Source organism: Giraffa tippelskirchi, chromosome X (assembly GCF_054371585.1).
Source record: "Giraffa tippelskirchi isolate mGirTip1 chromosome X, T2T-mGirTip1v1.2.pri, whole genome shotgun sequence".
Taxonomy (NCBI): Eukaryota; Metazoa; Chordata; class Mammalia; order Artiodactyla; family Giraffidae; genus Giraffa; species Giraffa tippelskirchi.
Window position 1 is genome coordinate 60,784,899 of NC_137289.1, and position 12,286 is coordinate 60,797,184.

At 38.9% G+C, this 12,286-nt stretch overlaps 1 protein-coding gene across 3 annotated transcripts in view; it reads left to right on the top strand.

Moving 5' to 3' along the window:
* The window catches only part of PCDH19 (protocadherin 19), a 115,405-nt gene that overhangs the window by 66,828 nt on the left and 36,291 nt on the right, over positions 1-12,286 (top strand). For 2 of the 3 annotated variants that reach the window (XM_081567056.1, XM_081567055.1), the window contains one exon: positions 3,316-3,488. In XM_081567056.1, coding sequence (XP_081423182.1) covers positions 3,316-3,488 — 173 coding nt within the window. The remainder of the gene's footprint in view (positions 1-3,315; positions 3,489-12,286) is intronic. The other variant, XM_081567057.1, reaches the window with a different exon arrangement.

Genomic DNA, 12,286 nt, shown 5'->3' on the forward strand with positions numbered 1-12,286 from the left:
TACTCCAAGGCCAAATTTGCCTGTTACTCCAGGTGTTTCTTGACTTCCTACTTTTGCATTCCAGTCCCCTATAATGAAAAGGACATCTTTGTGGGTGTTACAATATACTAATGCATATATATGGAATTTAGAAATATGGTAACAATAACCCTATATGCGAGACAGCAAAAGAGACACAGATGTATAGAACAGTCTTTTGAACTCTGTGGAAGAAGGCGAGGGTGGGATGATCTGAGAGAATAACATTGAATCATGTATATTATCATATGTGAAACAGATTGCCAGTCCAGATTCGATGCTTCGATGCATGAGACAGGGTGCTCAGGGCTGGTGCACTGGGATGACCCAGAGGGATGGGATGGGGAGGAAGGTGGGAGGGGGGTTCAGGATGGGGAACACTTGTACATCCATGGCTGATTCATGTCAATGTATGGTAAAACCACTACAGTATTGTAAAGTAATTATCCTCCAATTAAAAAATAAAAAGACTATGTAGCATAATATTTAGTTGTAAGTCAATGAAATCATTATCATCTATGGGAGTAATGATCATATTAAGAAATAATCATTTATTGAGCATTTGTGTATAACTGGTACTTCATGTGAAGTATTTCATGAATTCCTCAAAATTGCTTTGTAAAGGAGATTTTAGCAAAATGCATTTTTCTAAGGTTTAATTTTTCATTTTTTTTTTTGTTGAAAATTGGAGTATAGTCGATTAATAATCATGTGCTTAGTTCTCCAACAAGGGATTGAACCCAGGCCCTTGGCAGTGAAAGCATGGCATCCTGTCCACTGGACCGCCAGGGAATTCCCAGCAGACACGTTTTACAGACAAGGAAATCAAGGCACAAAGACGTTAGCTATCAGGCCTAGGTTCCCACAGATGAAGTGGCAGACTAAGGGTTACCACTTGTTCTGATGACTCCAAGTTCAGTGCTCTTTGTACTGCAGTCAGGAAATATAACAGGCTACAGGAATAGGGTTTAAAGAACCTAGAGTGGTGGTTCTCAACTGGGAGTGATTTGGCAATGTCTGGAGACATTTCTGGTTGTACCTTCCGGGAGAGGCATGACTGGCATCTAGTGCATAGAGGCCAGAGATGCTGCTAAACTTCTTATAATGGACAGAACAGCCTCCCCCTACCAACAGACTCACACAGTGTCAGTAGTGCCGAGGTTGAGGAACTTGCTCTAAAATCATGGTTAATTACATTGTCCTTATTTTATACCCCTCACCATCATTTATCTCAAGCAAGTTTTAGCAACTGCTGAAATGCAGTCAAGTCAGGTTTGAATTCTATAGTTTAAGGTAACAATTGTGCATTGTGAACTAAAGAAATTTTCACATGCTTCAGATGGCAGGAGTGAATGTAGGTCAAAAATTATTTGTTATAAAAATGTAGGAGCCAGTAAGACCATCCAGGCAGGTCATTTCCTTTCTCCTGAGGTGCAGGGGTGCATGTGGACAGGACCAGAGTTTTTTTTTTCTAAAAAGCAAACCTTAAATCTGTTCATGCTGTGGAATTAGTACTTACAGGAAGCCTCCAAATCTGTGCCATGAAGCTAGAGATGGTGACACACTTTAAAGCATGTGTTTCCAATTGGTCTTAATGACCATAAAAAACTCATAGAATGATTGGTTTTTGAATAGAACTGCATCCTGGTGGGTCCACAGGGCTGAGTAGCTACGTGACATAATTTGAAGGAGCTGAGTGAGTTGGCCTATTGAGTGATTTTAGTTTTAATACAGTTGATGCTCAGTTAGTCTTTCTGAAAATAATTAGCAAATAGGTCAGTGCTTCACCCCCTTTTGCCCTTCATTTTCTGATAATTATGGCTTTCCAGTTACTGCCCTTTTGATCTTTTTCTTTTCATAATCAGGGCAGCAAACATGCTACATCTAGGTTGGTCATATGTTAAAAATCTGCTGTCATTCCCTTTGACCAGTGTGGAGAATGACAATATAGCCTTTGTGTCCATGGCATAGCTCTTCATCCTATGTACTTAGTGTTCTTATCAAAGCCTCAGAGAGCTAGGCCTGTGGATGTTCAAGGTTGAGTAGATCAAGTGAGTTTGCTGTGTCATCTCCACAGGGCTCCCTTTTCAGAAGTACAGTAGGTCTGTTGGGACTTGTCCTGATTCACAAGCATGCCGCTCTCCCTTGTTGAGACAACACATTTTCTTGAGTATGCCTTTGCTGCTACCTTACTGACTAGGGAATGGATTCACCATTCACTAGGTATTTCAGATGCATAATTTATAGTCCATGGTGCATCACAGCTGCACATTCTGTCAGGACATACAAAGTATTAGAAAGAGCAGATGAGGCCTCTATGGATGTACCTGATGTATTATTCTCTATTTTTTGAGAAATGGTGTGGGGTTCTTGGGTAGTATGGTTAGTGCACGGAATGGTGGATTGATTTACTAAGTGCAAGAAAAATTTACCCACAAAGTCTTGAGCTGCAGGTTGCCATGTTTGTAGCATAACTGCACTCACTGTTTCCTCTGGTTCTCATTTTCATCTTACTTTCCATGCACCAAGGCTCTCTTCTCAGCTCCTACCTCTCCTTTTATTCTTTGACTCTGTCCCTCAGCCTCTCTCAGTTAAATCTGACCCGAGTTCTCTGATCCTGATAACCCTTTCTATTTGAATTGCATTACGTCAATTTCTGCCACTATCATTTTCACAGCTGCCTGGTAGACATCTTTGGAGAGGCAGTATAAATAGAGGTTAAGGGGCCAGGCTCTGGAGTCAGACTGCCTGGGTTTGGTCTTAAATCTGCTACATTTTAACCAGCTGTGTGATCTTGGACAAGTTATTCAACTTATGTGTGCCTCCTTTTTTCATGAAATGCAAATATTAATAGCACCTTTCTTTTATAGAGTTGTGATTAGTTTAAAAAGTTAACTCATATCAAGCACTTAGAACAGTGCCTCATGCACAGTAATCCCTCCGTAAACTTTAGCTGTTATTATTTTACTTTGATTGCATAAGAGGAAAAAACCTTCTGAAATGATGATATTTTTTGCAGGTGGTTGTTTCAGAATTGTAGTTCCTTCTGCCTCGCCTGTAGTGATGCCCTGAAGATAAGTGAATGAAAGTGATTAGCTTCATCAGCATCCAATAGTGGGAACCTCTCTACAGTGTTAAGTTCCATGATCTTTAAACAGAAAGTTTTCTTCCTCCTGCCCTGTTGGACCATCCAGTCGCTGTTGGCCTTATCACAGAGCTGACATCATCCTGGCTCTGAAAGATTTTTAAAAATCAAATCTGTCACAGTTATAAATTATCATTCTTTCTTCAACCCAGCAGCTCCACCTTCAAGGACTTAGAGGGCAACAGCCTAAAGGATAGTGGCCATGAGGAGAGCGACCAGACCGACAGTGAACATGATGTCCAGCGGAGCCTGTATTGTGACACTGCTGTCAACGATGTGCTGAACACCAGTGTGACCTCCATGGGATCTCAGATGCCTGACCATGGTAAGGGCTGATTGGCTATAAGTTGCAACCATAGATTCCAAAGAACTCAGGATGTTTAGAGGCTCACAGTACTCCTGTACTGTTCTTTACTGTAATGAGTGTATGTTCAAGGTGTGTATTATGTTCATGCCTCAGCAGCACCTAAAGGGTTTTGAGATATCCTGACACCTGTCCAGACTCTTCTTTGCCCTCTCTGAGTGGATTCACTATGATCATATAAATGTTTAAGCACTTAAAAAGCTGACTACCTATGCATATTGCATACACACTTGTCAATCATAACTGCATCACACACATAGGAAATGAGCAGATGCCTTCTCACCAGGAATAAATGTCTCTTTTTGCTTTAGTGTATAAATTCAACTGATCAGTTGAGTTGCAGAGAACACAGCACTTATGACACCAAAGGGGTGAGTTTTATTTCCATGTCAGGCTAATTAGCTTTACCCAGAAGGAAACTCTTTTCTGACCACATATTGCATACTCTTTACTGAGGAGACAGAGTACAAAACTTCCCATTTTGTCTATGAGGTGGCAATGCCACCAAATCCCTCTAGCTACCAGACAAATGCAAGCCACTGGTCATAGGAGACACCAGAGTAAGAAAACATGGCTGACTTAACGTAACATTCTGTGCATGTCAAAAATGCCTCAAAGCACATGTCAGGAATGACATCCTCATGTATGAAGAAGAGTCTATTTTGGGGAATCTAGCACACATGCTTTAGCAAGAGGAGCTATTTAAAACTGTTCCAAGCATAAACCAGGGTATAAAAACATTAGCAGAGTTCAGCTAAGGCAGAATGTTCAGATGGACTTGGGCACAAATGTCATTTTCAATGTTTTACTGATGCAAACATGCTAGGCAAACAGCCTGTCTTTTTCAATTAAGAACTATGAATTCAGCTTGGTGTTTAGGCTCAGTGAAGCTTCAGAATGCTTGGCTATGTCTTGAGAGTAGCTAGACGCAAGCTCAGCTGGAAGCCCCGCTGCTAAAAGACTTAAAGATGAGAAAACAAAATATGGTGATTATGTGCTGGTCTTCAACTGTTTCATTTCACTGTATATATCATTAAATGGCTTTGTTTTGGTCTTGTAAATGAATCCAAAGGAAAAAAAAATGCATGATCCACAAAACAAAATGTTTTCTGTGGGGAAAAAGTTTGTCACTGTAGATTCTATTAGATTGTTTAATCCATCCCTTTCCCAGCAGATTCAAGTGTCAAAGTCTATAATATATGTAAGTCACTACCAATTGTGAGCTTCTGCCTTCCCTAATTGGTGAGTGGTGACATCCGCAGAGATAACATACTTTCCAAGCAACCTAAGACTAAAGATGAAAAAATTAAACATTTATATAACTGAAACAGAGGCTATTTAATTCTCAGAGGATTAACAGCGTGTCACAGAATACAGACTGATGTGTATCATTTACTAGTCTTGTGTCTCAAAGAAATGCTTTTTCATTTATATCAGAAAGGGTTTTAGTTAGATGCTCTCTAAAATGAAATAACTCCAGGAAAATAAATAGTCATAATTGATTCTCACTTTGTGCCTGGCTAGAACAACATTTTTTTTTGTCCCATATCTCTAGGAAAATGGTACCAGTGGACTGGAGCTAGTTTTTCTGAGGGGGTGTTTCTTACAAAAGGGATGTATTGTATGTATATCCTGTAGATTGTGTAATAATGAGATTCTAAAGCAAATGTATGGCATTATCCCAAGACTCTCCTACATTTAAGGTGGGGATCACACACACACTTTTTTGCTGTTCTGTTTTGGCACACTTTTACATTTTGTTTCTCAATATTCAGTTCTCATACATGTATGTTCATTTTTTCCATTGTCCTAGCAGTGGCTAAACCTTGAACCATCCCTTGTGTTTGTTCTTTACAATTTGGTTGAGTCATTAAAGTTTAGGTACAAAGGGAATTCAGGTCTTGCTTACATCTCTGGCTCTACCTTATGATATCCCAGTACTACTGAGCTTCCTATAATGGTGCTTAAGTGAAAGTGTTAGTCTCTCAGACATATTCAACTCTTTGCGACCCCATGGACTGTAGCCTGCCAGGCTGGTCTGTCCTTGGAATTATCCAGGCAAGAATTCTGGAGTGTGTAGACATTCCCTTCTCCAGGAGATCTTCCCAACCCAGGGATCAAACCCAGGTCTCCTGCATTGCAAGACTGTGCTGAAAGTCTCAAAGATATCTTGAGGAAAAACGTTCTCAAGTTCCCAGTTCTCTTTGGTTCACTGATACTGTGTTAGGCATCTCAAACAAAAGTACCCCGAAACCCAAAAGGTGCCAGAGCTGAACTATTTTTGAGATTTGAATGGATGTCTCTGGAGAAGAGCAAGGGTTATAATGATGCTGTCAGACTAACTCTGATCCTGATAATTATTTTTTTCTGGTCCTATCAGAATTACTCCAAAGTTGGACCAAATATACCCAATACAGTTCACCTTATGCCTTTGTTTGGGGGAATTTAGCTCACCTTGGATTTCATGTCTGTAGATCTCTCTGTGATGTTTCCAATCTGGATATTAGTGTAGAATTTTTCTTTGCATATATATGGACATATGAATGATGAAGAATCTCATAATTTTCCAAATAAAGATAATTTTATGTAACTGTTAATTTTTTCCTTGAACAGGAACAAGTTGTTCAATGAGCTCATATTGTGTTGCCAGTGTTTGAGGAAAATGTACAAACAGTATTTGCTTCTCATTTTCTTAGACACCGGGGCCCTATGCTTCTTCACACTTCCAAAACTTTCTTTGGAGTTTATTAACTATATTGTAGCTAAAGAATGCTCAGTGTGAATGTCAAGGGTGCTTTGAGATTCTCAGATCCCTTAATTTTCAGTTACTTTTCTCTAAGAACATTCCTAGATAAGGGAACCCAGGATCACTATATTTAACTAAAGGAGAATGGCTGGAAGAAATTTTGTACTCAAAGGGCAAGAGTCCAGATTTAGACCCTTGACCTCAGATTGTGGGTTTTTTGTTTGTTTGTTTGTTTTACTTTTAATTTTAATGGAAAAATACTGGTTGCAGTCAATATGTTCTACATTTTACTAATTTGAGTAGATAAATAATTCATTCAAATGATATTGAGTTGCCCAAGAGATGCAGAGCCAGAAACAGTGCTCCAAATGATAACATAGAACTTGTGTGGTGAGGTCACCACTGCTGTTGCTGTATACAGAATCCCCAGCTTACACTGTTGACATCATGGATGCTGGGCTCTGGGTGCCCCTGCTACTGCCACCTGGATACCTTGGGTTACCCATCACCCAGATGGAATTTCCACAGCCCCTATTCCTTTGTACCATCAGCTTGCTGGGTTTTTTTTTTATCTTTTTAAAAATTTTAATTGGAGGATAATTACAATATTTTTTAATTTTAAATTTATTTATTTTTAATTGAAGGATAATTACTTTACAGAATTGTGTTGGTTTCGGGTTTTTTTGATTGCCCCAATCAAACACATCTGTGAGCTGGGTCAGGGTGGAGATAAGATGAAATGGTAAGAATCTCTGCTTTCTGAATTATTATCAATCCTAGTAACACTCGCAACATGCCTAAAACCTGATCAGTGGGTTGATGAACTGACTGAGCCAAATTTCCTAGTTGCCAGGTGTCTGAATTACATTTATCATCTATAGTGCCTTTGAATTAGTATGTCTCAGCTCGCCCCCAGTACTGTAGCTCTTGTCATGGCTTCCCAGAAAAACAGCTGATGGAGCGTTCTTTATCCTATACTTTCTACTGGCATATGGCACTTTTTGCAATGCTGTGTCTCAGTAGCTCTCAGAGTACCTTGAAAACAAGTCAGTGTTGTCACTCAGAATATTTTACCACCTGATTTGGTGCTGAGTTGGGAAGTCACACTCAAATCTTTTAACCAATATTTTCCCTCCCTGAATTTGAGTTATTTGGTAAAATTACCACCTTCTGGAAGGGACAAAAATTTTGCCTTATGCAATTTCTGCAGACAATCTCTAAGAAAAGTAACCAAAAAGTAGAGTGCTCAGAGGTGCCAGAGGCTCATGGGCTTGTTGCACATTCGAGAATCTCACAGGACTGGAACCCCTTCCTGTTGAGGTTATTTCTGGGTTGAATAGTGCTGGGTTTAATAGGCTTTTGTCTCCTTGCTTCTTTGCATGCTCATTTGTGATGACTTGGATATCCCATTATGAATACTCAAATGTGTAGTTCTGATGAAATTAAAGTTTATGGGTTCATGTCTTAGAACCGTACATACTCGTCCCAAGCCCAACTAATTTGTTTCAAATCACACTCGATCTCTCTTACCTTATGATTTAATTATTGATTATAAATTCATCACCTGAAAAGATGACTTTAATTGCTATAATATGCGCCTAATTTGGAGCTCACTACAACACTGAATTTGTTTCCCTCCCATGCTAATTGATACCAAATGGAAGCAACATACAGAAATTTGTGAGAACATCTATCTGATTTTCACATCCAAAAGCACCCAAATGCAATATAATGATTGCTTTATTTCTGAAAGTGTAGGTTCTTCGCATTTTCCTAAACGTATTCATTTGCTAGTTTCATCACCTGTATATCATTTAACATGTTTGTTGTGTAAAACATGGATTTAAAGAACTTGAGCTGTGCCTAATACAACCACTGTTGCAAATTAGCCATGAAAATGTTCTGGAGGCTGTACACTATGCATATTCTAGTTTCAAGCACAGGTGTATTAGGACGTTTACACTTTCAACACTCTATCAACAATATGTAATTTCGTTTCCTCTAGCCTTTTAATGAAATTATGATTCTGTGACTGAACATCCTTTCCTATCTCTTACCTATCCCCTGACTCACCTCTCACCTCACTAAATTGCCATACATTCATTTCAATTAGTCTCTTAGCAAAATAGGGAGTTCTGAACGGAGAATATTTTGTGACATTGCAAGGCAGTGTGCTGCTGGGCTCCAGAAATGGTAGCATGAACCAGATGTTCATAGAGTAATTGAAAATTCCATTTTATCAGATAGCATTTGCTGTCAAAAAGGTTTATCTTTACTTCAACAAAGAGGTTGATTAGCTCCCCCTGGACTCAAATTCGCATCTTTGAGGCTAGATATACCATTTTGCAATTCATGTGGTTATTTCTCCCCTGGTTTTCCTCATATAGAATTGTTTAAAGATGTCTTTAGCCTCTTGAAAACATACCAGGTAAAATGTTTAATTACTTGAACACAGTAATGTATATGTATACAGAGTTTCTATATATATGGCTTTCAGGTTTTCTCATCTTGCCTCAGGTATACAACATTCTAATACCAGGTAGGAACAATCCATGCATAGATATTGTTATTTATTCATTCAGCAGTATGTCCAGCTCTGGGAAAGTGTCAGCTACTTCTGTTATTGACTGTGAAAATTATCACCTTTTTAGATTTGCTTATCTGGCTTTTACTGGGGTGACCAAGGTCAGCTCAATGATGACATGAATAACTCTTTCTTATTTTATAAATATTTATAAGAATAGAGCTTGGGACTAATATGAACCTTATTAATATTGTGCCAATAAAGCAGAAGAAACTATAAAAGAAGATGGTTACAGACAAGATCATATTTTTAATAGGAGTATCATAAAAGAGTCTTCCTTGATGTTCTAATTTGAACAGTCACAATGTTAAGGATTTTCTTTTTAAATTCTTCTGCTCTGAGATTGAACTTTAATTTTAGTTAATATCATTGTAAAATGGTAGGTTTAATCTCTGACATGCCTATTTACCTTTCTGGTTAGGAAGTACTCAGTGATACTCAATACCTGGTCTCTCTTTCCTTTTGAGGTCCAGGACCTTCATCCATTCTCAGTCTCAGCAATGGTTGGGTAGGTGGGAAGAGAGATGACAGGTGTATGCTTTTGTTTATTTCAACTACATTGTTGCACCAGATAAATGGACTCCTTCCAAAGCATTATTTACATTTTATTGGTAAGATGGCCACTAGAATAAAATGTTGTCCTTAAGTAATGGAAGGTCTTCCTGGGTAGCTCAGCTGGTAAAGAATCCACTTGCAATGCAGGAGACCCTGGTTCAATTCCTGGGTTGGGAAGATTCCCCAGAGAAGGGGTAGGCTACCCACTCCAGTTATCTTGGCCATCCCTGGTGGCTCAGATGGTAAAGAATCCGCCTGCAATGCTGGAGACCTGGGTTCATTCGCTGGGTTGGGAAGATCCTGTGGAGCAGGGCATGGCAACCCACTCCAGTATTCTTGCCTGGAGAATCCCATGGACAGAGGAGCCTGGTGGGCTATGGTTTATGGGGTCACAAAGAGTCGTACATGACTGAATGACAAGCACAGCATAGCCGAACTAATGGAAACATCCATGCTCTTAGTTGTTGTCTGCTAGCATTATTTTGGCTTGGGCTTTTTGGTCAGAGAATTCTTTTAGGACAGCTCAAGTTTATCTACTTTGAAATAAAAGCATTCTTCCTCTTTTTTATATAATAATGTTTTCTTGATCCACTTGGAACTTTTAGTTGTCTCAAAGTCTTTGTCTATTTTAAATTTTACTATTGTTAATAATTTCCTATAGTAAAGGATTCATTATTCGTCAAGAGAATAAATACCAAGGGCTTTCGTGACTGGTTGACACTGAGAATCTCTATATTTCTGAGCACTTGGAAAGAATTGGAGGATGGAGGCTATATAAAGGGAGCACACTGAACAGTTAAGAATTTCATTCTCTAGGAGTTTATGGCCCAATAGCACAAATGGTCCAGTATGGAATAGATTGCATGGGATCAGTGAAGAAATTAATTAAGACAACTTCAGCTGGGAAGCAAAATCCTTTTCAAAAGACACTTCGGTGTAATGGGATTCCTTTGGAGGAACACTGGAAGCCAGGCCCCGAGATAGCACGTGAGATACAATTAAGCTCTATTTGGGTGATTTGCTAGGTGAATTTTTTCCAATTGCTTCATGATAAAGCAAGTTCTGTAGGCCATAGTAAGTAGGGATGCTGGTAATAGGACAACAGATGAGAAGCAAATCAAGTTGTTTTATAGGGATAAATCATATGATTGATTCACATACTGAAACAGTCCATTGAAATATCGAGATCATTATCTTCTTTGGGTTTTTCAATCTATTTAACATTATTTCTGTCCCATCATTAAGATGGTTAAGCACCATAAATAAACTCCATCAGGATGGGAAAACAAAGTGAACTTTCCATTTAAATATTTATGAAATATTTTTTTCTCTTCATCTTCCCTTTAACCCTTTTCTTATGAAATAAATATGAAGAATTGAGTCCTGATTTAAAAAGCAATTTCAAGAATGCCAAAATCATGTATTACTTCTTTATTGTATAGGCAAAATATCTGTGAGATGGTTTTCCTCTCTTACTGTAGATGCTTTTTTATCATTCAGGATCAGGTCTTTGCCCCAGGTATTTTTGATCTTTGTCCTTACCAGATGGCTCTTTATCTGTTTATTTTGGGCCAGTGAAAGCTAATTTGACACATCCACTTTGGAAATGAGGCTTGACAAGGAAGTCTTTTCAAGTTCTCTTCGTACAAGTCTTACTCTCAATAAAACTTTAGCCATGGAAAAATCACCAAGGACCAAACTGGAAAAGGTTTGAACTGACCTTTAGAGCCATCAGAAGAGTTGTTTTTTAGAGACTTATGCACAGCCTAAAGAGGGTAGACAAAACAGATGCTTTTGCAATTAGGAAGAATGGAGCCCTTAATCCAGTTATTTTTGCCATGCAGAGAGCCTACAAGGCAGTTACCCTTGGTGACCTAAAGAGATTATCAGTGGGCTATCAGTATCTAGAGTCATTTTAGAGCAAATCCTTTGGTACTAAGCATTTGTGTGCAGGTGAAAAGTCAGAAGAATATTGTGGGATTTTAGGTATTATGGTAAAATACTGGATATGATAAATACTGGTTATTGCCCCAAAATGTGCACCCCAAAGATTTACTGTTGTAGTTGGAGGAATAGGTGAGATAGGTAGGTACCAGAGGTGATTTGAAAGGTACTGAATTCAGAAGGGGCCAAAGGAGGTTATCAGAAAATGAATTCTGGGTGAATTTATTCAAAGTTCTGTTTCATTGAGGTGGCCTCGTGAGAGAGAGAGACATTTTGTCTTTTGAAGGTTTCTGGCAGAAATAATAATTCTATTCCATTATTCTTCATAACAGCATAGGCAACAAACTTGTAAGCTATTAAATGTGAAACAATAGGCAACATCATATCTTTAGTTCTTTCAAATCTTAATAATTTTGACTTTCATGGCAAATGAGACACTTTAGGTTCTCGTCTTATTTGAACAGGAAGATTTTTGGCAGAAGTTAAAACCTTAAAAACACATCTATCTCCCCCTACTCCAGTTAGCTAAGTCTTCAGTTCAGTTCAGTTCAGTCGCTCAGTCGTGTCTGACTCTTTGCGATCCCATGGACTGCAACACACCAGGCCTCCCTGTCCGTCACCAACTCCCGGAGTTTACCCAAACTCATGTCCATTGAGTTGGTGATGCCATCCAACCATCTCATCCTCTGTTGTCTCTTTCTCCTCCTGCTTTCAACCTTTCCCAGCATCAGGGTCTTTTCCAATGAGTCATTTCTTCTCATCAGGTGGACAAAGTACTGGAGTTTCATCTTCAACATTAGTCCTTCCAATGAACACTCAGGACTGATTTCCTTTAGGATGGACTGGTTGGATCTCCTTGTAGTCCAAGGTACTCTCAAAAGTCTTCTCCAACAGCACAGTTCAAAAGCATCAATTTTTCAGCACTCAGCT